At 43.5% G+C, this 27,967-nt stretch overlaps 1 protein-coding gene across 7 annotated transcripts; it reads left to right on the top strand.

Moving 5' to 3' along the window:
• The first annotated feature begins 170 nt into the window (after nt 1–170).
• Nucleotides 171–27,963, top strand: ppp1r13ba (protein phosphatase 1, regulatory subunit 13Ba). Of its 7 annotated transcripts, none has more exons than XM_026999873.2 (19): nt 171–385; nt 6,935–7,082; nt 9,320–9,439; nt 10,712–10,779; nt 17,667–17,768; nt 19,305–19,325; nt 19,508–19,682; nt 20,518–20,705; nt 21,310–21,450; nt 21,914–22,100; nt 22,787–22,918; nt 23,937–24,043; nt 24,155–24,575; nt 24,668–25,380; nt 25,619–25,756; nt 26,130–26,263; nt 26,647–26,813; nt 27,038–27,237; nt 27,436–27,963. In XM_026999873.2, the coding sequence occupies exons 1-19, from the start codon at nt 377–379 to the stop codon at nt 27,475–27,477; spliced, it is 3,213 nt and encodes a 1,070-aa protein (XP_026855674.2). In that variant the 5' UTR covers nt 171–376; the 3' UTR covers nt 27,478–27,963. The 7 variants fall into 7 exon arrangements, with proteins under 7 accessions (XP_026855674.2, XP_026855671.2, XP_026855670.2 ...); XM_026999870.2 differs by lacking the exon at nt 171–385 and adding an exon at nt 5,110–5,356 and having other exon boundaries at nt 20,521–20,705; XM_026999869.2 differs by lacking the exon at nt 171–385 and adding an exon at nt 5,111–5,356.
• The last annotated feature ends 4 nt before the right edge of the window (nt 27,964–27,967 follow it).

Below are 27,967 nucleotides of genomic sequence, written 5' to 3' on the forward strand. Positions count from 1 at the left end.
AGTGATACTGATAGTGGTTTCCTATCTTGACCACAGGACGGTGCAATTCATTAGACGTTATTTCTCTGCACAGCACGAGGAGGCTGTTGCCGCTGTTAAAATCTGCGCAAATGACCTCGCATCTGGATTGGGCGATGTTCTGACGTGTATGACCCACTTCGGGTCTGTGTTTTTTACTGAGTCGAAGTGTCCTACCACATCCGCAAGACTAAATCAATGAATAAAAATCACGCGCGAAGTAAATAATAATAATAATAATAATAATATTAAATATCGGATTTTTAAAATCAACCTAACAACCTATCTGTCTACCGCCCAAGTCTTCGAAAACCGGACTGGAAGCCTTTGAATTGTCCTGCTTGACACTTTGGCAAACATGATGCCGGTAAGTTTGTTGCAGTGTACATTATGTTACTCACGCTTGGTTCTTAACTGCCAGATTTGAGACGAGAAAGACAGTTTAGACTCTAGCGTAAGTTCAGACTGTTCGTGTTTGCTTGGTCCCATTTATAAAGTTGCGTTTCCGTTCCGTGATTATGAATAATTATGAGTGTTTTGGGACGGACTGGAGTTCACATTCCGTTATCGTGTCACAGCGTAATTAATTTAAATTTTAGACGTTTTGGATTTTGGTTAAATAGGCGGTAAACAACCGCTCTGTAAGGTCACCTTCAATCTGTAGAATGAGACGAGAGGTTCGGAAAAACAATACGTTATAATAGCGATAAATAAAATAACAGGAATTCGTTTGCTTGTAGGTTTTCTGAGAGATTTTTTAAAATAACATTTATGTTAGAATGCAAATTATTAAAACTATATTTGCGGAACATGAGACAAACAGAGTGATCTTAAGAGTTAGGAAAATCTTAGCTGTTAAGTCTGCTCTTTCTCAGCCTGTTTCCAGGAAAGAGGAAACTGGAGTTGTTCTTTTTCCTTTTTATTGTGTTTAATATTGCCTACTTGATTCACGTGCAGGCCTAACCTACCAACAGGCTACTAATAATTAGGTTAGTTATGCAAAGTTGGAGGAAAAATAAAAATAAGAGTGTCGAAAATTACACAGCTGTAGTTATAGATACTTCCCACTTTCAGTGACTATTTTTACTTTCAGAGGAAGGAAATGCAGTGCTGTTAGAGAGATTTGTTCCTTTCTAGTTCTCCTGCCTTTTCCCACATTTCTAATACTGAGTGCTGTCAGGTACTTAAAGGCAAAATGAAGGGTATGTGAAACTTTTTTTTGTCCACATTTATGCAACTCTCTTCAATGAGTTTCATGTAGCACCTCACATGTGCCTTATTAGCCCATAACTATTAAAACCTATACTGGCATACTGGGGTAAAATAGAGAACCTTTTTAAAATGCAGCGTTTGATACAGTTGCAGCAAAATTAAGATATGTAATGGCATTACTAAAGTTGTGTTGTATTTGAATTTTGTCATTTATTTCAACAACAAAAAAGCTGTTGTCGTGTTTTCTTTTTTTTTGCTGAAAAGCTATTTGGATTTATTACATGCACAGACGTTCCTCAGTTAGACGATAGCACAGACTGCTGTGTGATAGAACTCTGGATTGTTGGGAATTTCTTTATGCATCTTTTTTTAGACTCAAAACAGACATTTCAATAATTAATCATGAATTTATAAGATAGCAGCCTTTTGAGCATCTGGAAGATGTGCTGGCAATTTAACTGTAGCACACAGGCTATATGGCAGGTCTTCTTCAAGTCCTACTTGATTCTTTAGAGTATTCCATAAGCAGATCAGAACTCTCCCAATATACTGCTTTTTTTTTTTTTTTTTTTTTTTACTTGAAAGAAGTTAACCCGGTGTTGTTAGTTACTCCACCCAGCCTAAGTTTTGTCTCACACTTCACACTTCCTTCACTGCAGCCCATGACAAGAACTGTACAAACTCAGAGTGGAAATCAGACAAAAGATGGTTATTTTCACAAAGTTGCATGTCCTGTTTTACAATGCTGGTTCCATTCTTTCTCATTTGTCATATTGATGTCTGCTTTCGAGTCTGAGAGGTGGGATGGGTTAATCATTGCTGTAAATGACATAATAGGTTACTGCATTTAGAACTGGTTTCCTAAGAATTTACACATTGCTGCACCTTTCAAACACTTGCTTTAAAAATTTAGTTTTTCTGCAATATGTCATCTCTGCTGTTGTCTTTCTGACAGAGACATTCAAAAAGAAGATGGATTATAAAAACACTTTGAGCCCATTCACTTATAATATTAAATGAGAAAGCTTCTGAGTCTAGCAACATCTCCACTGATCTGTGTAAAGTTCCAACAATATCTCCTCTAATCTGTTCTTTCATCAGATAGAAATGAACAAGAGTCCTATTCCCAGTGGATTGCAGCTCAATTAGGTTGGCACAAGGTAGATGAACAAAGGTGTTATTTCTGACGTACTGTGAATTGGATCTTCTGTAAGTGGAGTGTGTTCCTATTTAATTACAAAATGTATTGTGTTTTAAAAATTGCATTAAGAAAGTAAAATAAATCAATATTAAATTTGCTCCACTGCAGACATGGTAAATACATTATTCATATGGAATTCCCTTCTCAAAATAAAATAACAAGCTTTAAAACTATCCCACCTCCTTGGGCAACTGCTTTTTGGTTGTACAATGGATCGGTGTTTGTATGTGAAAGCTTTTGTTTGCTAAGTGTTAACATGTTACATTGGAACCTGCCACTTTTCCATTGTGACAAATGGTACCGATTTTAAAGCATGTTCACTGGGATCTGTCAGACTTGCACCTGATTTGTACCTAGTGTTCAAAGAGTCTAACAATACACTTATGTATGTAACTGCATATTGAATTGTTTAATGCAAAAATTGTTTAATGCAAAACTTGTTAGTAAATGAACAAGAAACGAGGCCTAAAGTATTTCAGTTATTTGTTTGACGCTTACAATTTAAAATGCAAATGCAACTTCAGGTAAAACTGAGAGGTTGAATGTTTTTCTAAAAATGGAAGCAAAGGTGAATGTTCTAAACAAACTTCTTTTCTTTCCATGAAAAGGAATTGAAAATGCCAGGGTTCGCGGTGTCATTTGTGTCAAGGTGCTCTCTGATAGATATGCTAGTTATGGGCAAATGTATCATAATGCAATATGTCTTACAGTATTAGAAAATACTTATGAAGCCCATGTGTTATATGGTTAAAGACTGGTCTTTTTTTGATTCAATGTTTGTTTTGATTCAATGTGTTTTGTTCTATCGTGCAGTGATTCTTTACGGATTCATGTGTGTGTTGTTGTATCATGTAATGAATCTTTACAGAGAATCATGTGAATTTGTATCATGCAGTAATTATTTACAGTGAATCCTGTGTTTATCATATAATTCAGTGATTCTTTACAGAGAATCATATGTGTTGCAGTGATTCTTCACAGTACCAACGTTTAGTTTACATGTAACGTACAAGACCGTTGGCCTGTTGGTGTGGTTTATTTATGACTTGTTGGTGTGGTTTATTTATAACTTGGTGTGGTTACTGTTGATGTGGCTATCAATATTTCAGTGTAACGTAGGAGACCCTTGGCCTGTTAGTGTGGTTATGGAATTTTGGTTCTGACATGAACGAGCTCATATGTGTTTTGTAAGAATTTGAGTTTGAACTTCATGAAATATTTTGACGTCCCCCCATTGTTTGGGAAGGACATTTTTGGTGTTTTTGTGCTCAAGCTCTATCTGGCCTCTCTTTGTTCTCCATAGGCTTTATTACAGCATGCCAACACCCTGGCCGTACCTCTAAGTATGCTTTGAGAAAAGCTCCCATATCTCAGTTTCAGATTCTTGCCCCAAATGCCAAATGAATGTATTTGCTTAAGGAAAAGACTTTAAAAAGTCTTTTTTTTTTTTTTTACCCTTGTCTTCATATTGCAATCAAATAATCATTTACTGGGAAGACTTAATAAGACGCAAATACTAAAATCTTCAGGAAATAAACTCATCCACACTCCTTCTCTGCCAGTCCTAAACTACCATAATGGCTGAAATTCAAGAAGACTCTGCCTTCATTATTGGCCCTGCTGGGCTGAGGTGTCAGCTGGCAGAAAGGGAAACTGTCAGAGACATTAAAGGCTCTGAAGATGGAGCGCATTGTTTACTGCTACTTAGCACACTTAACCTAGGCCAGCTCCAAAACATGAGTGCAGAGGTAAAGGGGGAAACACACGTGTTTCCGTAGTGCTGTCTGTTGCTATGGGCAGCCTATTGACAGTTCTACACAGAAAGACAAGACAGTAAATCAGGGGTCTGGTCACAATGACCCCAGTACTGCAGTGCACTATGGGAACACATACCCCAAAGCACATTGCCTTGCTTCGAGGAGATCTGATGCAAGAACGGAGCTCGGTGGTTGGATGATGCATGCAATGTGCCAAGAAAAAAGTCTATGGCTGGTTTGAAAATTAATAAAAAACTTGGTTCTAAAACCAAGTAGATATTTCGGTAGATATTATTCAGCGGTTTTTAGTGAGAGCTGCTTCCAGCCGGAGCGCAAGATACACAGTGACAAGGCCTGCCTGTGTTTCCAGATTTATTATTGACGGGGCATTTCATCCTGGCACCCGTCTCCCTCTGCCGTTGGAGTCAGCAGACTTCACTGTGGGCTGAGCAGTCTGAGTAGCACCAACACCCTGAAACCGTGGTAGCAGAGAGAGATAGGCTGCCATTTTCTGCACGCACCATTCTTCTTGTGTGACAAATGCACGTTGTCTTGCGGTTTACCCCACACACACCCCTAATTGATAAATTAAGTGCTATGGTTTTCCATAGGATGAGAGTTGAAGCAGCCCATTAATTGGTGGTTCGCATATCTGCCGTTTGTGCATCTGGGTTATTTTTTTTATCAGTAAAGTGCCTGTTTATTATCACTTGGCACCTCTTATCTGTCTCTAGTACCTCTGCTGGCCCTGGATAATATCACTAGTAGGGAGCCTTGCAATGCCAATCACTCCTACATACCTTAGCCCCCTCCCACTCCTCACACACGTGCCCTGACCACCCCCAACCTCTTTACCCCAAGCACTCTCTCTCTCTCTCTCTCTCTCCCCCACCCTCTCTCTCTCTATTGCCTACACTAACACACTCTCAGGCAAACAGGCTCCCATGCTCAGAGTGACAGTGGCCAGAGAGCCACAGTGACGCTTGGTGCTAGCAAGCACCTCCACAGCTCCTGCTGCCTTCCAGCCAGGGCTCCAATGAAGCGGTTTGTGAGGATGGTGCTCCGCGGCCTGGTCAACATATCCAAGGCGGGACCCTGGCTGCGGAAGACGGCACGGACCCCAGGGAGGGAGGACAGGAAGGCTAAGACTGTACCCCAGCTCGTTAAGGTGAAGGCCTGCACTGCTTCTGGGTTGAAGGGAGGCCATGTGTAGGTCTTAGGGCACTGGTGTGAGGCTTTAAATAGCAAGGCTTGTTTGACACTAGTGAGAGGAAATTTTTGGAAGAGGGGATTTTAGGGAATTTGACCCCATCTGACCCCTGTGTTTGAGGTGGTCTGAAGGGCATTTGTAAAATGTTACGGATTTTGTGTGGAGGTTATTTAAGGGAGAACTGTGAAATGTAAATTTAAAAAGTATAAGATATTTTGTAAACTATATGATCTGTTATACCATTTGAAAATTTGACTTTGACATTGATGAAGATGGCTTGTTAATAGCTTGTATTAATTAATTTGTTTATTAGCTTTAAACTGTTTCTGTTAAATCTCCCTGTGTCAGTTGAACTCTGCGCAGTGTTTCACACAGGGATTATGGATTATGGATTATGGATTCTGTTACTCCTATTGGTCACATGACCAAACACACACATGCATGCACACACACACACACACACACACACACACACACACACACACACACACACACACACACACACACACACACACACACACACCAGGAGAGGATGATATTTGGGCTTGTTTATGGGAATAAGCAGTGAAGCTGTGCACTAAAGTGATGAGCTGGGTGACTGTGGTTTTAACACACACACTGCCCAAATGTCTGGATTCCTCAAAGATTTCTCAGGGGTGAGCTTTCAAGCCACAGAGCTTTTCCAAAAGTGGAAACATATTTTCCTAAATCTTGAAATTTTCCTGCATGATGTCTTAAGTTTGTTTGCTGAGCTGTCAGGTTTGCTTTCTCCTTCTGGCCTGAGTTTACCACCACTCCTGAGCTGTGTGTGTAAAGCTTGTTTGTGAGATGCCACCATAGTGAAGTTCACTCAGTTATGTAACGTTTGCATAAATGTAAGATTATGGGTCAGAGATTGGCACATCTGGAGCTGTTCTTGGCACCCTAAAGCACAACTTTGGCAGTGTATTAAATGTTTGGCAAATTGTATTAAATGTTTGGCAGTGTGGTCAGCAGGAAAGATCAAAACACAGAAGAAAAAAGATTCTGCACAAAAGAAGGTTTCGTTATATTTGAGCATGGATTTTAAGAGATTTATTTCAATTGATACATTTTAAAATTATGAGTATTACAAAGAGGACCCTCAGGTTATATGGTCACAAATTATGTTTTTAAGGTAACTTATATTCTTGATAGATACTGACTGATACAGCAATAAAATCTGTGCAGTGAAAACTGCCTGTTCCAGTTATATGTCATGTTTTCCTGTTCTCCATTTAGTTTTTTTTTCTGTCTTACAATGCTACAAGTTAATCATTTTCTTCAACCAGTCACAGTAATGTGGCAATGTGGGAATTACCGGCGTCTTCTCTGAGCGGTACGTGAAACCACTAGGAGCTGATCTACTTAATTCCACCATGAAATTACATAAGATCCTGATGCCAGCATGGAATGCAAGATCGCAGCGGTTCTTGTTGAGAAATAACAGGATGCTAAGACGCACTTCTCCTGTGTGACACAAGTGCAGTAACTCATTCCTTCTTTTTCTTCTCTCAGATGATTATACCAGTGTTCCTGAGTGCCAACGAGCAGGTGCTGACCGAGGTGCCCATTACACCAGAGACACTGTGTAAGGATGTGGTGGAACTGTGCAAGGAGCCTAGTGAGAGTGGCTGCCACGTTGTCGAAGTCTGGCGGGGTAATGGTAAGAACATGAGCAGCAGTTCCTTCTCTCAAACCTGACCATTCCCATTGGTCAGCATGTTGCTTACCCACCCAATCTGAAACATCTGATTGGATTCCTGCTCCCACACCTGATCATTCCCTTTGGTCAGCATAGTGCTTACCCCACTAATCTGAAACATCTGGTTGGAGCCCTTCATGAGCCGAGGCTGTAATATTAGTGCTGCAGAGAGCACATGATCTACATGACTGGGAACCACCAATTAGAACCACCAACTAGAACCTCCAATAAACCTCTGTTTCATGGTAGAATAGATTATAGACCTGCTTAGCAGATCCAAGTGATAGATATTATCATAAGTGTCAAGGAGTTTATTTACTATTCACTTTAATTGAACAAGATGGAACAAGATGTTACCTCCGGATATGGTGTCTCCTAGTTCAAGCAGTTGAAGGTGTACAGCTTGGATTTCCTACACTGCTAATAGCTTTGAATGGATGCGTTCATGGGTGAGCTCCCTCAGAGAGCACCCGTGCTGTCTGCCGCATTACAATGGGGTCCTTATCCAAGTCCGTCCTGCACAGTGGGGAACAGTAAGTGGGTCAGGGTGTCACCGGTTTCTTTCTGCTACCGTGGGTAAGTTTTTATAGCCCCCTGAGGCCTGTTATTTCCTCCAGTCAACTCTCAATCATAGGTTTCACAATCAGCACAATCTGGACTGCAAGAATGTGCAATGCATTGCTTGATACTGCAATATTGTAGTATTATCATGTGTAGCACTGATATAATTGAAAGATGCAATATGTATACCAGCATTTAAAAAATCTCAATTTTATTCTGTGCAATCTCTAACCTTCTGTATTCTGTGCAATTTGATAAATCACAGCTTTCACATGATTCAACAAATGCAAATAAATTTGGTGAAAATAATGAGGAGCTGGTTTCTAAACATGTTATATCACATATGTGTTTGTAGACTATCACCAGCGGTGTTTCTAGACTACCTGTTGTACTGGCGCACACACAAAATTAAAGGGGCACAACCCAACCTCTTTGTCTGGCAGTCAGTTGTAGGAGCTGAGCTTTGCATATGTTTATTTAAAAAGCTCCTTCTGCCTGTTCTGTTGCTACTTTCCCTTCTGTTTTACTCTCTTACTGCTTCTAACTTTTCTGAAATCTGCTTTCTCTCTGTTCTTCTCTTCTACCTTCTCTTCCTGTCCCTGCTTATTTTTTTGTGTAATAATTTACATTTCACTTTAAAAGTTTGACATACATTGACATGTGAAATCATTCCTTTGTCATAAAACTACTTGTGAATTATGTTATTTTGTTTTTACATCATCAGTTCATGCTAGGTAGATAACACAAGTTTGCAAAATGAGCAGTTTACATGTTATGTTTTTAATTTTACAAGTTTATCTACTTTTCTACTTAGCAGCACCCCCTTTTGCTTACATATGTAATGTCTTTGCCATCTTAAGTAGCTAATGCCTTTGCTTTAGTGGTCTAGTGTGTGTTTTTTGTAGGTTAAATGGCTATATGTGGCTACTGTTAAAATGTATGTATTATTATTATCTTGTCTTCTGGTTGACTTGTTTTAAATACTAATGTAGGTCAATATCTACTGCTAGCTCCATAGTGTGAACAGAAAATCTGAAACTGCCCTGACTGAAAGTGTTAGCCTCTCCTTAGTTTGGAAAGATGCTGGGTGATTATGGGAAATGTAGTACTTTTAGTGAATTTGTGTGGTGCTAATGTTTCATGTAATTCTGCTTAATAATCCATGTTGAAACATTAAGCATTATGGCTTTCGTATTGTTTTTATACCCCATTAAATTGTGCCTAATGTCACCCCTAATTGCCTGGAATAATTACAATTATAAAATCTAGAAATATAATCAGAATATGGCATGTCTGTTGCGACCAGCCCTGTCTGGGCTTGTTCAGCAAAGCCTGTCTTTGGGAAGGAGAGACGCACCTTTTCAATCAGACTGCTCTTGACCACTCTGTCACAGTATACTTGCCCCAGATTTCACATATCTATAACCATCTATTAAAAACACTCCTTTTAAAAATATGAACATTCTTGGAGGACACCACATGAATAATTACCATATTTAGCTCATTTTTATATACTTGTCAGACATATAGTTTCCTCAGCAGAAGGAGGGTGGGTTACCTTGGTGCAAGATTAAAAGTAGGTTGAGGTTTCATGCCATTTGCCTGAGGCTGGTTGTGTGGCCACCTTTTTCTTACAGAGAGAGTGATCCCTTCAGATCACCTGATGCTGGAGCACCTGCAGAAATGGGGTCAGCGGAGGCAGGAGGTGAAGTTTTACCTGCGGCACGAGGACCCGGCCGCCGAGAGCAGCGAGCAGGGTGAGGCATGCTGCCGTTCACAGTCACCTTTCAACAACTGCTGCACCACGACAACCGTCGCACCTGCCTGCGATTCATTGTTACACCTAGGGTGTGAATATCAGTGGGTGAAGTCAAAGCCTTCTCTTTCTGGTTTATGAATATTCAAACGCATTCGAGAGCCCAGCCGGTGACAGAGACCTTCAGAGATGACCAATTATATCTCTGCTTCACTCTGTGATGAGAAATTGAGACAATTGCCAGATTCCTTTTCCAAACCTCTCTCTGTTTAGATTCCAGTTTTATCAGATAGAGGCTCTATTTTCTATGACACACACATGTGTGTGACAGCAGTTTCAGACTGGGTTCTGGTGTTACGTAACTAATCGTCTTTGTGTGTAATTGGTTTCCTCACTGATGACCCATCTGTCCTAAGCTTTACACCTGAGGGGTTGGGTCAATCAGCTCTGAGGCTGACAGCCTCCCACTGGCTCCTCCCACTGAGAGAGAGAGCAACTCTTTTAGAGATCGAGGAGGTGCTAAGAAAGGCAATATGTATGCATGTGTTTTATGTACGTGTAGACCTTTATTTCTATAGGGTAGCATAGAATTCAGCTGGTGTTGCATTGTACACTTGATTGGTCAACTGTGCAGAAATATTTTCACTTGAGGTGTCACAAGTGTCTGAAAGCAACCCCTATTCTAGTCTGTCCAAAACTGTATGAGCACAAACAGCCAAATTTGTAGTCCTCACGCTCAAACGCTTCTCAGTTCACAGAGGTCCCGCTATCTCCACAACCTCTGGCTGGATTATACCGAGTGATGCAACTGTGGGTTTAGGGAATTAAACCTCAGCCTATTTATAGGCGGCAGAGTCAGAGTGGGTGCAAACTTCCTTCATGAAAGAGAAATGGCTGCAGGTTGGTAAACAGATGCTTTCTGAAAACAAAATTTTTGCTGGTGAAGATGGACAGACACAGAGGCCCTGGTAATGAGTTCTGATGTTGACCAGCGCCACTCCGCTCTCCAGTAGATCAGCTGCAACAGACAGGATCAGACTCCAGCCTCTTAGCCAGGGCTCTGCTACTTGTTGGCTGCACTAGAGGCAGTGTTGACTGGTGGCATAGGCTTTGACACCCTAGTTTTGAGAGGTAGCCTTTCTATTATGCACGACCCTATCAAAGGCCTTCATAAAACTCAAACTGCTTAGAATTCAGCTGTGCTTTGTGCCGTGCTATTTTGGCTTGCTTCAATGAGGGAGTGCGGTGGATGACGTTATCTTGTCATCTGCAGGTGGACAGCTGTCAGACCAAGCCAGCAGGAAGGGCAGAGGGCTGGTGGACAAGCCCTGCGAGAATGCGGTACGTTCACACAGACTTACATCAGCATGCAGCTGTGCTAGCATGCTTTAAGCTTCCAGGGCTCTCAGGGGTGGGTGTGCCTGTACTCAGTCTAGATGCAAATTGGGTTAGGGCCAGTAAAGAATTTTAAATAGCAAGTACATTTCTGTCCATGCTGTGTGTGCGTGTGTCTGCATGCCTGTGTATAAATGGGTGTATGGTTGTGTGTTTTTTATGTTTTGCAACTGCTTTTGTGTGCGTATGTGCGTGTGTGTGTGTGTGTGTGTGTGTGTGTGTGCGTGTGTGTGTGTGTGCGTGCTGATTTCTGTTGGGAGGGAGGTGATTGCTGATCTCTCTGATGGCACAGAGGCGAGCAAGCAGCCTGTGTCTCCCCTCCCTGATCACACATGCATCGTTGTGATTTTGCTTCTATGCCTGCTTTTTGAATGCTACATTTGCCTTGGTTTAGCTTCATTTTGAAAGTTTCTACACCAGAAATGTAGAAACTTCACCTTTTTAGATTCTGTTAAAATGAGCTGCATTGAAATGTTGAGACAAATTCCTGCTTTTGCATAGATGTTCTTATTCACCCATCAAAGAAAAAATTTTTGTTTTATATTTTCATGTTTGTTCTTATTACCTATTTATAATAAGCACTTATTATATATTTGTAGTAAAACATGTGATAAGATGATGAGTGATATTCCAGAGTGATAAGATCAAATCCTAATTGGAGATCTTTACTGTAATTACAGTGTAATGTTATTATGGTTTTAGTACACTGGCATTGCTAACAGTTAGTGGAACCTCCAACAGGAAGGCTGGAGGTTCCTGGTGGTGTTTCCTGATATGCTGACATTTTGAGGTTTTGTAGGTTATTCAGAGGCTAATTGCAGGTTTTAGAATGAGAGACCATTTGGCTGTTTCTGATTGTTTCATTTTTTTGTACTTCTCTATTTGGCTCATCAATATGGTATAAGAAAGATATTTACACAGTAGAGGTTTTCTTAAGTTTGCTAACACATTGGAATAGACATATGACACCCAGAAAATAGTAAAACAGAATACACGAGGCCTGGTTGCATTTTTATTTAATGTTTATAAACATTAAATAAAAGAAAGTACAGGAGAACACATTAAATAAATTGACATTGTGACAACACTATTTTCTATTTTTCTATTATTTATCTATTTTTTTTAACAGATGAAAAGATGCAGTTTGCTCAGTTTATTAAAGAGACTTGCGACACCAAGATTATATTATCATATCCCTGCAACATTGATATTATATTATCATATGACCCACCTCTCCTCTATAATTTGGTATGCAAAATTTTGTCCTCTAAGAGAGTTTGGTCTGATTATAGAGAAATTGATCAAAAGTGCTTATGTACCTTCCCTGTTTGATTCACGCCTGTAGGTTCTGTTGTAGAGAAAAGCTTTTTTATAAATCTCTGGGGATATTAAAGTGAAAAGGAATTCCACTTAGTCTCTATATTTCTTTCTTTCTCTATTTCTCACTCTCTTGCTTTTATTTTTTTTCTTGCTCTCCCCTTTGTTCTCGCTCTTCTGCCCTCCTTTACACTCACACTTGTTTTTCTTTTTCTTTCTTTTTTATCTGTTCCTCTCCTTTCTTCCATTCGCCCGTCAGTATCACGACTGAGACCAGTGTTTCAGCTCCGGTAGGAAGTCGTGGTTAGTAACCAGATCCACTGGAGATGGACATATGCACTGCCATAGATCCGAGTCTACCCGCTTCACATTCTAGAGCTGTGACATTGTGAGGCTTGAACAGCTGTGGAACAGGCCACCCAACCCTTCCCAGCTCTTCTGTTAATGTTACAGATCACTGATCTGGGTACTCGGACATGCTCCACTCCTTGTGCTATGGCATGCAGCTGTTCTTACAGACAGATTCCTCCTTTAGTGTATCATGTGGTGATATTTTAACATTATCATAATCCTACACTATGCGACTTCCATATAAGACTGCATTCGAACTATGAGAGTTAACAAGTGGCCTATTGCCTGCTCTGATTCTGGTCAGGCCATGTAATACCCTATGGCATGTTCAACGCCCCTAGCTGACTGACTAGCTCACAATAGCGGATTATGCAGTTGACCATTTTAGCCCCGCATTTGTAGTGTAACATTCTTTTTGCTGCAACATGTATCATAGAGCATGACTCATCAGTGTGTAACGGTCAGCGGTTCGGAGGCGGACACGTGCGGAGAAGAGCGAGATTTATTATGGGCAAATGCAAAATCAGAGTCGTTGTAGCAGTCCAGGGTCACAGAGCCGACACGGAGAGTACGTGGATACATGATACATCTCTCCAGCTCATTATCTATGTCCTGGGATCATTTTCAGACATGTCAGATGGATAGGAAATGTATCCAGAGCATTAATGCTTGTTAGGTTTATTTATCATGGAGCGCCCACTGTTCTATGAACAGGGTGTTACATATGTGGTGATAATCTTCTGTTTGTCAGAGCTGAAGTGTTTACATCCAGGCATGTGTGATGTCTGTCAATTTCAGTCGCAAAGCAGCTGTATCCTCTTGTCTGCCAGGGGCATCACTGACCTCGCTGCTCCACTTAGACAGTGTCTCCTGTGACCTGTCTTACATGACACTCTCCATGGTACTTGTCCCACTGCACTAGATCAGCCTTTTTATGGTGTTTGCACTGTCAAACCATGTAGATAAGAGCTCTATAAAAAACAATCTAACAGGGTGTGCATGCAAATGTTTAGGTATTGATAGTTTTAGAAAAAATATTAAGCCTTATAAAGTTATTTGTTATGTAATGGGGAAGAAGTCTGTTCCTTCTGTTTAAATCTGAGGAGTAATTTGTGCTTTCTGTTAACAGAAGAGGATCTAAAGAGAAAACATACACACTGCACTTTGATGTTGTCACCATACTGTTGTACATTCCAAACTGACTGTACCTTACATACAGGAAACAGACTCTCCTGATCCCCAGAGAAAGTGGCACAGTCTTACAGTAGGATCTAGATGCTGTCAGCTTGTACTGTGTGCACAGGCATGTTGAGATCCACGGATGAGTGATGGACCTGGAGGGGAACATGTCACTAATGGTACTATAAAATGGAACAAGGCCAGTGTACTACTGCAGCACCATTAGGGCTCTGATTGACTCTCTTTCCCCATCCAGGGATGTACAGAGCTATAGGAGCAGTCAGATAGATCTGCCTGTTTCAGGTCATAAACTGCATCAATGTGCTCATAAAGCATGTCCCTTCACTAAGCAGCAACTCTCCTGACAGCCTTCACAGTGGCCTCAATTTCATAACGCTTTATGTCATGATTTTTTGTCATGGGAATGCTAGAATGATTGATAGAATGTCAGCAGTAAGGTTGACCCTGATTTAAGAACCAGGCCAAATCGTGCAGGCATTTATGTAATAAACAGGCATTAACGTTTTTTTTTTTCTGTGTCAGAATACGAAGTGAGTTCGACCCATTTATAGACTTTAGATGATGGGTAAGTTATATAAAAAGCTTGCGTTAAGCTCCAAAGGCCTAAATTGCAGGTTAGAATATTGGTTGATAGGGAAGATGGAAGGGCAGGCTAGGTAGCAATGAAATGCTGCGTTGCGTAGCGTGTGGCGCGAACGTGGAAAGATCAAGCTTTACCTTTAAGTGTGGGCCAGCTGTATGCGGTGCAGCGTGACGGAGGATCTGCAGGTCCTGCAGTCCGCTTGTACGCAGAGAGAGAGAGAGAGAGAGAGAGAGAGAGAGAGAGAGAGAGAGAGAGAGAGAGAGAGAGAGAGAGAGAGAGAGAGAGAGAGAGAGAGAGAGAGAGAGAGAGAGAGAGAGAGAGAGAGAGAGAGAGAGAGAGAGAGAGAGAGAGAGAGAGAGAGAGAGAGAGAGAGAGAGAGAGCTTGCATGTCAAATTTGAGCTTAAACCCTTACCGAGGGAAAAACTTACGCAGTGGAGTAGCCAAACTCTTTATTACAAAATCGTTCTTTCACCAAGACAATGCAATATTATGTTTGCACTTTTTCTAGTGAAATATTGAAACAAAACGGAACTAAAAAAAATGAAACGGCAACATTTCACTCTTAATTGTGCGTAACAAGCGCGGAGTAGATGTGACAGCCTGAGTCATCTGACAGCGTGCACCATGACTTCATTCGCTGTTTTTGGTCTCTGATTGTGGCTACACAAGATGGTTTTACGAGGGTTCAACGAATTGCGCGTTCCTCCGGATCCATACAACGTCGCACATACATCTTCCGGACAAGTAGAAGCACTGAAAATATAGGCGATGTATTTCTTAAGGGAATAACTCACCTAAGAGTAAAAAAAATGGAGTGGAACCACGTCGAAGCTGTACAGGAATTCACAGCTGAAGGACAATGCAGCAAAATTAAGGTCCGATCATGCAGAATAACCTGGGACTCGCACCAGGTAATCTAACTGCTCGATCCAAGTAACCAAACCCGCAGTGATTTTCCTGTACAGTGTGAATGCGTGTAGTTCAGAAATTGACCACTGTTATGTTTACTTCAGTGGAGTATGACTTTCCCTCAGGCTTTTTAACCATGCAGACTCAAATGTGTGGTAAGAAGGTGTTTTAACCGTTTGTGACATAGCAAAACATGAGGTGATTGTCGCTCCAGCCCAACCTTTGAGAAGTAGAAAATGATGTGCCCAAAGATGCTCCTCACTCCAGCGTACGGTGCCGTTAACAGGTTTCCATCCACTGAGGCTAATTAATGTAATAAAATGAGTTATTGTAATTATTATAATTATAATTGTTATAATTATTGTTGAAACTCATGTGCTAGTAGCCTTTGCAGTATGTAATAGAACTATCATGACGCATTACTTATTAATAAATTATCTATCTATCTATCTATCTATCTATCTATCTATCTATCTATCTATCTATCTATCTATCTATCTATCTATCTATCTATCTATCTATCTATCTATCTATCTGTTTGTCTGTCTGTCTGTCTGTCTGTCTGTCTGTCTGTCTGTCTGTCTGTCATTTTATTTATTTGTTTATTATTGTTGCAGAACTTTTTGTAATTTTTTTAAATGTAATTTAAGTTTTAATGGAGCATCTTATTACTTTCTACTCTCAATTGTCATATGAAATGAAACATTCTGTTAACTCCAAGACTCATAAAAATGGATTCTTGCAAAATATGAAAGGGAAATTTATAGTTATTTAAAATGGCAGCTAATATAGATGAAGCATGAAGCATGAGCAGGGGATGACCGAATGATTATTACATCATTCCTCAGTGTTCGGAGAAGAAGGTGGGAGTTGGCCTCATGTCTGCTTACCTCTTACCTTAGCAGTTATTTATCTATTCAAACCCCCCTCTTCGAAGTCCATTGCCTTCATAGTATGAAAGCTCGACAGTGATTGACAGTTGCCTACCTTGACGCTACTGCTGGGTAATTAGATCTCCCCTCATAGAAGGGAAATGCTCTCGTTTAGAACCCCGTAAGTGAAGGCATTTCCTTTGTGTCTTGTTTTCAGGAGGCAAATCATTTTGCCTTCTCTGGCATCATGGATACCCCTTAAACAGCCTTTTCAAATAGTGCAAGGAGTGCCCATATTCATTGAGATGGGAAATTGTTACAATAATAGAGACTACCAGAAATATTGATTTAGTAAAGCTTCATGAAGATTTGGATTACAGAATTTCAATAAATATTAGAGTTGGGTTATGGATCAACAAGATGTATCAGTGATTTTCACCTGTTCAAAAGCACCTTAACTGCTTTAAACTACTCACTGATTCCAGATCGTTTTGCCCTGTAGAACCATAATGCAGCAGTGATAAGACTACTGTGAGAGAGACTGCACTCCCCAGCTAAATGAAATCAGGTCCTTCCAGTTTGGTCCTGACTCAGTCTGCCACCTCGGCTCTCGATTCATCATTTTGTAAAAGAGGCGAGTGTGCGCTAAGAATTGGGACAGAGATCATGACTCAGTTCAATTCTGCATGCATCACTCTCAGTTTGGTGGGACCAACAGATGACCAGGAATACTAGGAACACTAAATTTGGCTTTTGTGATTGATTGTAAATGATGTGCACATGTGCATGTACGAATATTTATGTGTGTGTGTGTGTCATTGCATGTGCACAATAGCAGGACATGGTAGGATCACAGCCTTCCTGTTCCCTCTTCCCAGGCAGACTCCGCAGCATGACCACTGGCCCAAGGCCGGTTCACTACTTCACGGGGGTCGCCGTTATCGGCCGTCACCGAAAGCTGTGCAGCTGCGCAGCTGCTTCCGCTCATACAGTCACTGTAGTTCAGGAGTAGCGTGAAATAAACATGACAGATGAAAGGTGTACCGCAGTAGTGGCTTTGCTCTCCTGTGTCGTGTGGTTCGCTGGGGCAGGGAGGGGCAGCCGTGACTTGCTGGAATTAAGCTGAATATTTGAAATCTGAGGGAGTTTTCATCTGAAAAGGGACATATCAGTCATTCCATTCAACATGAAATTGCATTGATCATGGTTCTTTTCTAACTAAAGAAAGAAAGCACTCGAACAGCCATGCAAACATGGAATTGGCTTTTTCTTGCTTCATTTTTTATGAAAGTTTGGTTTTCCTTATTAACGTTTTAAAGAATGTTGGGTATCAGGATAAAAAACCATTGGGCACTGTAGGGTGTTTTCCCTCCATGGTTAAATATGTGCCTGGAATCAATGGATATTCCACTTCAGTTGATTCCGCACTGAAATTGGATCCAGATGTTGGCAGGTGGAGTTGAAGCTGTAACTGATATGATCAGTACTTTGCAACTTTTGCATTCTGGGGTTTATACTAACAAGTCACACCCTGTGATAACACACACTCTGTCTCTCTCATCCCGTGTGTATGTGTGCATGTGCGTGCATGCTCGCACAGATAGGGAATCCTCGTGTTGATCTGACGCTGTCCGAGCTACAGGAGATGGCCATGCGCCAGCAGCAGCAGATCGAAGCTCAGCAACAGATGCTTGTGGCCAAGGTGAAGCCCCGCCCCCTCCTCCACCCTCAGCTGCCTCTCCAAACTCACACACGCCTGCACGCTTCCAAATGGAAACTGTCATACTTCACTAGCTTTACGTTTTTGTCTGAGCCAGCCTGGACTTACACGATTTCTGAAGCACTAATTTCTCAGGTGACCCATATCAGAATCAGGTTAGTTATGTGTATAAGATGCTAGGGTTAGCTCAGACAGACAAGCACATGTTGACAGCAAACACCAGCCTTAGATCAGAATGTTGTCTTTACTCTCTTTGCCATGAATAATAGAATGGAGTTTTGTCCAGTATAAGCAGTGTTGGGAGTGAGGAAGGGGATTTTGTTTTGAAGAGAGTGCACACTGGGAGTGCCAGAGTTTTCTTTCCCCTCACGTCACCCCATTCATTCAGCGGTGTTGACGTCGTGTTACAAGCTCACACTGGCGTCATTGCTGATACGGAGGCACGGTCAGTGTGTGATGTTATAGATATGGGCCTTAAGTTTGTGCATAAGGGGACTGAGCTTGTGTTGCTAGGGACACAGGGCATTATCCCTCAAACAACAACAGGAAGGGACTTCTTGGACACAGGAAATGAGATCAGCATGGAGCTGCAGCTGCCAGGAAGAGGGTGGCTGCTCATGGAATTGTGTGTGTGTGTGTGTGTGTGTGTGTGTGTGTGCGTGCGTGTGTGTGTGTATGCGTGCGTATGTGTGTGTGTGTGTGTGTTTGGGGGGAGGAGCAGGTCATATGAGCTTTAATTCAGTATTCAGCTCCCTCAAACTACACTAGTTACTAGGGTTAGGCTTAGAAAGAGTCAGTACCTTATGAAAAAAGGATGCAGATGAAAAACCGTCACATCAAATCTGATGCAGCTTAGTGTACAAATGAACATGTGCATGGATTAAACCACTGCAGCATCCCTTCATTTTCCCTTTTGTAAGGTAAATGCATGCATTTATATGCATTTATTTTCAGTTATGCATATTTTGGATGTAATTATTTGTATTGTACAACAGGGGTGTGGTTCTAGAAGGTTGTCAACTCATTTTCCACTTATAGCAGTTTGTTTTCATATGGGCGGATTAGTGCCTGTGTGATTTGTGTTTTCTGAACAGATTGCAGTGGTGAGGAATTAGGTGATATTGGTGAAAAAAATAAACGAACCCCCCCCCCCAAAAAACCCTTATTTTTTCATTTATCCAGTGCTGCATTTAGTTGAGTCAATACTCGTAACCCTCACTTTGTCTTTTCGCGTTAGAGTACTTTGTGTTCTGCCCATTATAGTCAGCACATATGCTTCCCTCTTTCTGAGTCTCTCTCTCTCTCTTTCCATCATTTGGCTCAATAATTTTTTTCAGATTAATTTGCTGTACAATTGCTGGGTTACAGATTCAGGAGTTAAGAGCACCACCATGCATAGTTACTTTAACTGAAGGAAAACTAGCATCTGGAACTCTTCTCGTCTGTTTGGTCTGGCTTGTGTTGCTCCCTTCTTCTGCTGCTCCCTCTGTGTTATTCCCGTTCCTTTCCTCCCGACAGCTGTCCTCTGTTCGTTCTGAGGTTTGTCCAGTGCTGTGTGTGTGTGTGTGGGTGGGTGGGTGTGTATGCATGAAGCGTGTTTTGACAGCTTGTTCTCACACTGTGTCCCAGTTCTCCCTGTCCCAGTCTAATGTTTGCTCTCCCTCTGCTACTCCTCCTCCTCCTCGTACCCCACACCTCCTGCGTCCATGCCTATGTCTCAGGAGCAGCGCCTCCGCTACCTGAAGCAGCAGGATTGTCGTCAGGGGCCAGCCGCATCCGAGTCAGAGAAGCTACAGCACCTCAGGGAGCGCGTGGAGAGCCAAGAGGCCAAGCTGAAGAAGATCCGCGCCATGAGGGGCCAGGTGGACTACAGCAAACTCATCAACGGCAACCTGTGTGCGTATAGGCCAGCCCCGCCCATGACCCACTCACAACCCACCCATGACCCAACTGTGACCCACTCACGGCCCTCATGTGACCCCCCTGTGACCCCCTGCTGCCTACTGTTACCCAAGCAGTGTACAAACATCGCATCTGGGTTGTGGTATTGATCGAGTAGTGGCGGTTTATGCCATTCTGCTAGTGGGCTATCAAGTTTGAACTGGTCAAGAGATACTTTGGCTAGTTTCATACATGTGTTTGAGTGCTTGACACTGGGATGTTTGGAAGGATGTACACGTCAGTAAGGTGACCAAAGATATGGCAGTGTTTACAGTGTGCACTGGGAACTCTCTCACACCGGGTGGGGGTTCTGTCGCCTCCATGTGATTTTTGGTCATGGAGCTCACAAACACACACACACACACGCACACACACAGAGCATCTGTTCTGCTGTGGGTGTGTCAGAGGCCTGGGATGGTTTTGGGCTTCCATATCTTGTGGGAGGATCACAAGAATTTCAGTGCGATCCTGCTAGTACATATTGCTCTGCTGTTGGTCGGTCACATGACATGTTTAGTGTGTGGGTGGACATGTGTCATCAAGATCATTTTACTGGACACTGAACTCCCTTTTCATACACACACACACACACACACACACACACACACACACACACACACACACAAAGATTTCCTTTTCATTCGTCAGTTATAAGTGAGAACTCAGTGCGTGCACTTCTTACACATGACACAGATTCACTCAGTGATACTGACAGTGTACACACACTGAGTGCCTAACTGGACCGTGTGTCTGTGTGTGTGTGTGTGTGTGTGTGTGTGTGTACATGCAGCAGCAGAGATTGAGCATGTGACTAGCCTGTTCCAGGAGAAGCAGGCAGAGCTACAGAAGGCTGTGCTGAAGGTGGACCAGCTCACTCAGCAGCTGGATGACCTACGGCAGGGACGCCTGCAGCCTTTGGGGGCGCCACTGAGTGGAACCACTGCTCTTGAACTGCGAAAGCTTTACCAGGAACTGCAGGTACAGTGAACACACACACATACACACAGTATTAGAGTATTAGCAAGGGATAACTTAAAATATGTAGATTTACTATGTAAGACTGTGTTGTAATGTGGGTTTTGTAAGTGTTATTGCCGCAGCATGTACATAGGTGTTTGTGTTGATTTCATGCGCTTCTGTTTGCTTATATCAAAGCCACAGGTCTTTCATGGACTAATAAGATTTCTTTCTGATGTGATGACTTTTATTTTGTAGAGACAGATAACAGAAATGCTATTTTAAAAAACGTAATTTTATCAGAACAGAACAGATTTCACAGCAGCCTGAGGGAACATATGACACGTTACGTTTCCATTTTTTATTTTAGTTTATGCACCAGTTTATGCCTGAATCTCATTTATGATTCAGTTTGTACTCCGAAGACACCTCATATAAAAGAGCACAACAGTGCCTGGAGTTGCATTAATAAACATACTCGAGACTGATTTTTAAGAGAATGCCAAGAGCAGATCTGCTAACACAGGGTTGGACAGACAGATGCAACTGCATCACAAGTGGTATGTAAGTGTGTGTGCATGCGTGCATGTGTGTGTTTATGACTTATGTTCATTCGAACTCTCAGATCCGGAACAAGCTCAATCAGGAACAGAACAGTAAGCTGCAGCAACACAAAGACTTGCTGAATAAACGCAACCTGGAGGTGACAATGATGGACAAACGTATCGAGGACCTGAGAGAGCGACTCTACAAGAAGAAAGCTGAGGTTTGTCAGGCAGAGAGCCACCACACTGAACAAACACAGGAACAATCACACTGTGTGCATGATTACCTGTTAGCTGTTCGCAACTTAGATTTTGATAGTGGGGGAACAGGCACTATTCCACTTTTCTCACACTTAGAACACAAAGACACCCATACAGAACAATCAGAATAACACACCAGTACAGAACAATCATAATAATGATTTGTTTTAACATGCTTAATATCATGCTAATGACATGCTTTATATTCTATATCAGATGGCAGTTCAAAATAAATTGACTTAACAGTGTAGCTGAGTCTGAAGTTTCACTCTGCAGTCTGCAGCCCAAACAAGTGTAATGTAGCTTACAATGATTTCTGCTGTGTCACCTGGTTTCTCCTCTCCTCTCCTCTCCTCTCCTCTCCTCTCCTCTCCTCTCCTCTCTTCTCCTCTCCTCTCCTCTTCTCTCCTCTCCTCCACACAGTTGAGTCGAATGAGTGGTCCCCCCTCCCCCCAGCCTGCTCCGGTGAGCTCTGGCCGCATCGCGGCTGTGTGCCCATACATCCAGCTCCCTATGGTGGCGAGGAAGGACGGAGGCCACACTTTACCCCCTGACCCCCTCAAGCCCCACCCACTTTCCCCCACAACCAACCATGTCCGATCTAAATCAGGTGAGTCCCCGCCCCTCTGTTCAGTTCTGCTTGCGCCCTTCGCACTTCCTGAATTCACTCTGGAATTCAGATATCAAGCACTGGTCAGGTCCGTAACACTGCTTTCCTGTCAAATATGTACATTTCACGTGAAGGATGCATAAAGCTTGTGCTCCCACAGTTAACATAACAAGGCAACATGAGATCAGGTTCCTCCCACAGTTCTAATATGTGCCTGGTTTACACTGAGGTGATGATATCTATCAGTTCTTAACAGTCTGTCAGTCACTGATAAGGTCCGGCTCTCTGGTCCCTGCAGTGTACACTACAAAGAATTAGTCCACTGACTGTAAAACTACTCATTCTGTTTACTCCCAGTTTCTGTCCCTCCCTTGTCTTATTCCAGTAAGACTCACTCTTTTCTCATTGCAGTTTCTATCTTTGCGAGTTAGGACAGAAAACTACAGAGATCAATTACATCCAAAGGGTTGGGCAATATCTTTGCTCAAATGCGCTCTTGCTGATTTCATGCCGGAATTCATCTTTTTAACATTTTGTTTTCCCTGCCTTTCTAACGCTCTTTCTTTTGTATTCTGTCTATCATGTCGCCTCTCCTTCTACTCACCGTATCTCGTCTCATCTCGTCCTGCCTGTTGTCTTGTGTGCACGTGGGGCGGGGGCCGTGGCGATCGGGTATGTGCGCACAGAGGACGATGGGCCAAGGAAGACAGCAGGTCCCTGGAAGGTCTCAAACTTAGACATCACAGTGGACCCTGTGGTACCCTCGCCAGAGCCGAGAGAGGGGCCCGGGTCACACTTGGGCTCCGGCTGTGTCTCCTGTGAGTTCTCTGCCACGGTAGCAGGAAAAGAACTGACAAGACAGCTGCTGAAGTTACATAGGCCAGAAATTAGCGCAACACAAAACACAGCACTGCTTATTGTGTATTAATAAGCAATTCATAAATTAAACATCACTCTATTTCTAAGTGTTCTAAGAAAAAAAGGTTATGTATGGTTATTCAGCATCTGAAATATATCAATATCACTGTTAGTGCACACACTGTGATATATACCTTCAGTATACTGTATGTGCCAGGTTGGAAAACATACCACATTCACTTTGCATGATGGTACACATATGTAACCAGGAGAATTTACAGGAGTCAGAAAGGAAAGTTTTGCCTTCCTTTCCTTTTCCCTGATGCACTCGAGGTTGTGTTGGGCTGTTTGCTCACACAGGCAGAAGTGCACTTATACAATCTTGTATTCAGCAGAGAAAAACACAAGGAGCATGGGGTTGTTGTGTAACTCAGATACCAAGTAAACAGCTCTAACTGCAGTTCAAAACGTTTCGGAATTCAATGACGAAGACGCTGCAGCCGTAATGTCACTTTATTTTTTATGGGCCTCCATGATAAAATCGTTAACTGGTCCGGAGAAAATGACATCACTGTATTAAGCCTACCTACAGCACATAGACAGCCACAGCGCATACGCGTAGAGACCCCACATATCGGCTCAACCGTTTGAAGCACAAAGATGCTTTCAGCAATGTCAGAATCCCAGTGCAACTCACTTTTCTGTTCAACGTGCAGCTTGGCACTGGCGGATGTGTCTCGCTCCTTGATTCTGAGAGGCATTAGGAAAAGGTTTGAGGGAAGGTACCCAAGTAGCGCCTCACTAACCTGTGAGAGGCGCATCCGAGTAGAAGCCAGGCCCAAAATACCTGTCTGTGACCTGATGCGGCGGTCATACTCTCAGAGTCCACGATGAAGTGGCCGGGGAGAAAGGGAAAGCAGTAGGTTTGTGTATGCTTCTATGCCTTATTCAGTCCCTGTCTTGCCGCTGTGTCTACAGCGAACGATGCCAGCTGGGTCTTTTTCGCTAAGAACATGGCCTCTTCAAAAGCCCCAGACTGGAAGAACTCCAGCCATGAGCCGGGCAAGATGGCCGTCGGTGAAAAGGTGAGATGCTGCTCTGTGCTCTGAGTCCACATCACTGCCACACACATACAACTTTTTTGAATTACGTTAACTTATTTTTTATCCTTACTTACCTGGCTGTGTTCCCTGTAGGACTCTACTACTCTGCTGGGGACAGTAACAGGCTTGTCCAAACAGGCTCCGCCCACCTACGGCACCTACCCCAGTGTGGGATACCACTCCAAAGTCTGTTCCACCAGCTCCCTGCCACGCTCAGCCCCGGGAACCCTGGCTCGGCAGAGAGTGCCCCCTAGTTCTGGTTCATCCTCGCAGCAGATCCAGCAGAGAATTACAGTACCCCCAAACGGGTCACCCCTCTTCACCCAGGGCGAGAGGACTGACCCCCCACTGGCTGTGGCCGTGCGCCCCTTCATTTCTGACCGGGGATCACGACCTCATTCCCCTAGGAAAGGCCCTGCCACCATGAACTCCAGCTCCATCTACCACATGTATCTGCAGCAGTCAGTAGCCAAGAATTATCCCAGTAGCAGCACCAGAGCTACAGTTAAAGCAGGTAACTATGGCAACAACATGCAGAGAGGATTAACACTGATGGTGCCAGTGAGTACGTACGGATTAATTTTTCCTCCTTCTTCCTACCTCCAGTGTATGGAAAGCCGCTGTTGCCAAGCTCTGCCTCACCCTCCCCAGTGCCCTTCCAGCATCAGGCCACGAGAGATGAGACGGACAGGGAGACAGATCCAGAGAGCGCACCCCTCCCCCCACCCAGTGTGGAGCACATTCCCCGCCCCCTCAGCCCGACCAAGCTCACCCCGGTGGCCCACTCGCCCCTGCGCTACCAGAGTGATGCTGACCTGGAGGTGCTGAGGAGGAAGCTGGCCAATGCCCCCAGGCCCTTGAAAAAGCGCAGTTCCATCACAGAGCCTGAGGGCCCGAGTGGGCCCAACATCCAGAAGCTCCTGTACCAGCGCTTCAACACGCTGGCTGGTGGCATGGAGAGCGGTGTGGCTGGAATGCCCTTCTATCAGCCTGACGTCCCTCTCGGCTACGTCTCGGGCCTGGGTGAAGCTAATGCTGTGGTGGAATCAGCCACTTCCTCATCAGACCCGTCCGTTCCAGAGCCTGACCCTGCCTCCTCGTCACCCACATCCGAGGCCAACAAGGACGGGCCAGACCAGCCAGCCGATCCCACGGAAGCGCCTCCACTTCCAGACACCTCAGGCTCTGCCCCTAAACACACCGCCCAAGACAGTCACAACAGTGACTCTGAAGGCACCAACACAGAGCCCAGCCCAGTGCCTGAGGTCTGTTCCCCAGCAGAGCAAGAGGTCACAGAACAGCCTGCCAGGGGCCCCTCAGTGAGTGTGTACCCAGCTGTACAACCCACCAGCTAGATTAACCGCCCTCGCTTTGATGATACAGTTTAATCTCAATCTCATTTTTGTAGTCTGTTTTCAGTCACCTTTATTTATACATGTCTTGGTGAGATACTGATCTCATTATTGGTGAGATTACAATCTTATGTTGTAGGAGTTAATCACAAGGGTCAACATGTATGATGTGGTGACCTTGACAACTGTCTCTCTGTAATTCCAGGTGAAGCGGACCAACCTGAAGAAGGCTGGCTCTGAGCGGATAGGTCACAGCCTCAGGGTTAAGTTCAACCCACTGGCGCTGCTCCTGGATGCCTCCCTGGAGGGCGAGTTTGACCTGGTGCAGAGGATCATATATGAGGTACTGTGAGGTCCACCACCTCCACTGTAAAGATGAATCAGAGTTGAATGAGATGAATCAGAGTTTATTGAGATGAATCAGAGTTGTCCACAAGCACCTTTGCTTTAAACAGTACTTAACTTCTGTAAGGTGTCTATGAGGGTGCACATTTAAATTACATAATTCTGGGTGTTTAAAGGCCCAAACCACAACTTTTGAGGGCATCCATGGTTCTAGTGTTAGATTTGCTAACTTAAAGATTTGAAAGTCAATTTAAAGCACTTTAAAAGTAAATGTACGTGTGCATTTTATGTTAATCAAAAAATCAAAATATTTCTCAAAACAAGGAAAAACAGAAGCTGACACAGCTGCATCTGTATGAACATTTCCTCAGGTGGAGAACCCCAGTACTCCTAATGATGAAGGCATCACTCCCCTCCACAATGCCGTGTGTGCTGGTCACCATCACATAGTAAAGTTCCTGCTGGACTTTGGAGTCAATGTCAATGCAGCAGACAGTGACGGATGGTGAGAATCACACCAGGCACATTTTAACCTCCTTGACTAGCATGATCACTGCTTTTGGTAGCATTGCTTAAAAAGCTGTTAATGTGTCAGCTATAAGTAGTGTGTTTTACGAACACTGCTTGGGTGAGCAGTCTTAGTTAACAACATCAGTGTCATAACAACAGATGAGGTGTGGTTAATATTTAGCTAAAGAAACTTAACCACTGGCAGATCGAAGGCGAGCCCAGAGTAAATATGTCTGTGTGTGTCTGTGTGTATATGTGTGCATGCGTCCATGTCTGTGTGTGTGTGCATGCGTGTGTCTGTGCATGTGTGTGTGCTCGTGTGTGTGTGCGCGTGTGTCTGTGTGCACACGCACGTGTGTATGTGTGTGTGTCGAGCAGGACACCTCTACACTGCGCAGCCTCCTGCAACAGTGTCCACCTCTGCAAGCTGCTGGTGGAGTCCGGGGCGGCCATCTTTGCCACCACCATCAGTGACGTGGAGACGGCAGCAGACAAGTGTGAGGAGATGGAAGAAGGCTACATCCAGTGCTCCCAGTTCCTCTACGGTGAGGCACATACTGGGACAGGAAACAGAGATGAAAAAGAGCTTTTAGCTTCGTCACAATCTGTTGTCCTTGTGAAGCAAACATGTCAGTTAATCAGTACAGGCTTGTAAGTTATTAATAGTCAGTGTTTGTATTGGGTGGAAATGTGCATGTGAACATTTTCATACCTCCTGACACATCATATGCCCCTGCACCTTCTGCTTCTCTTCCCTTGCCCCGCTCAGGTGTGCAGGAGAAGCTGGGCGTAATGAATAAGGGGGCGGTTTACGCCCTCTGGGATTATGATGCGCAGAGTGCAGATGAGCTCTCTTTCTGTGAGGGAGATGCACTCACGGTGCTGAGGCGCAGAGACGACAGCGAGACGGAGTGGTGGTGGGCCAGGCTCAATGACCAGGAGGGCTACGTGCCCCGTAACCTGTTAGGGGTAAGAGAGCCTAAGCGCTCTTAATAAGAGGGGTGAAACTTTGTGAAACTTTGCTTCATTTTGGTATTTGTGAATCCAGACATAACTCATTATATTCCTCATTACATTCCTCGTTACATACCCATCACATTTTACAAATTTTTCCTGGAAAAATAAAGAACCGTCATTCTAATTGTCTTTTTCCTGTGGTTTGTGTAGTTGTACCCTAGGATCAAGCCTAGACAGCGCTCCCTGGCATAATGCCCCCCAGTGATCAGAGACGGCAGTGCGAGCCCTCGTTCCTGGCAATACTGTGGATTCACATTTGGAGTCTGCGCTGCCCAGGCTCTGTTCTCTATATGTATCGTGTCCATCTCATCACACACGACAGAGGACACAGCAAAAAAAAAAAAAAAATGGAGCATGTCTGCATTGGGACAGATTTATTTAAAGCTGCGAGAACTGATATGAAACCTGTTGGGCCTAGTCTTCAGTTTGCATCCCAGATTTTCTTTTAGAAGCATCAGACGTGCTGTTTTTAACTTTACAGCACCTCTCACCCACATCCCTGTCACAGACAACAGCAGTTGTCCCTCTTCCTTTCCTGAGTCTGGCGTCCTGCGCATGCATGTGTGTGTGTTTGTGGGATGTGAATGTGATGAGTCAGAGGCAGAGGATGCAGTCAGAAGATCCCGTGTTGGTGTTCTCTGAGTTTATGTAGGATGGAGGAAATGGCGGGATGGGAGGTGAT

This window comes from Electrophorus electricus, chromosome 13, assembly GCF_013358815.1.
Source record: "Electrophorus electricus isolate fEleEle1 chromosome 13, fEleEle1.pri, whole genome shotgun sequence".
NCBI classification, from domain to species: domain Eukaryota; kingdom Metazoa; phylum Chordata; class Actinopteri; order Gymnotiformes; family Gymnotidae; genus Electrophorus; species Electrophorus electricus.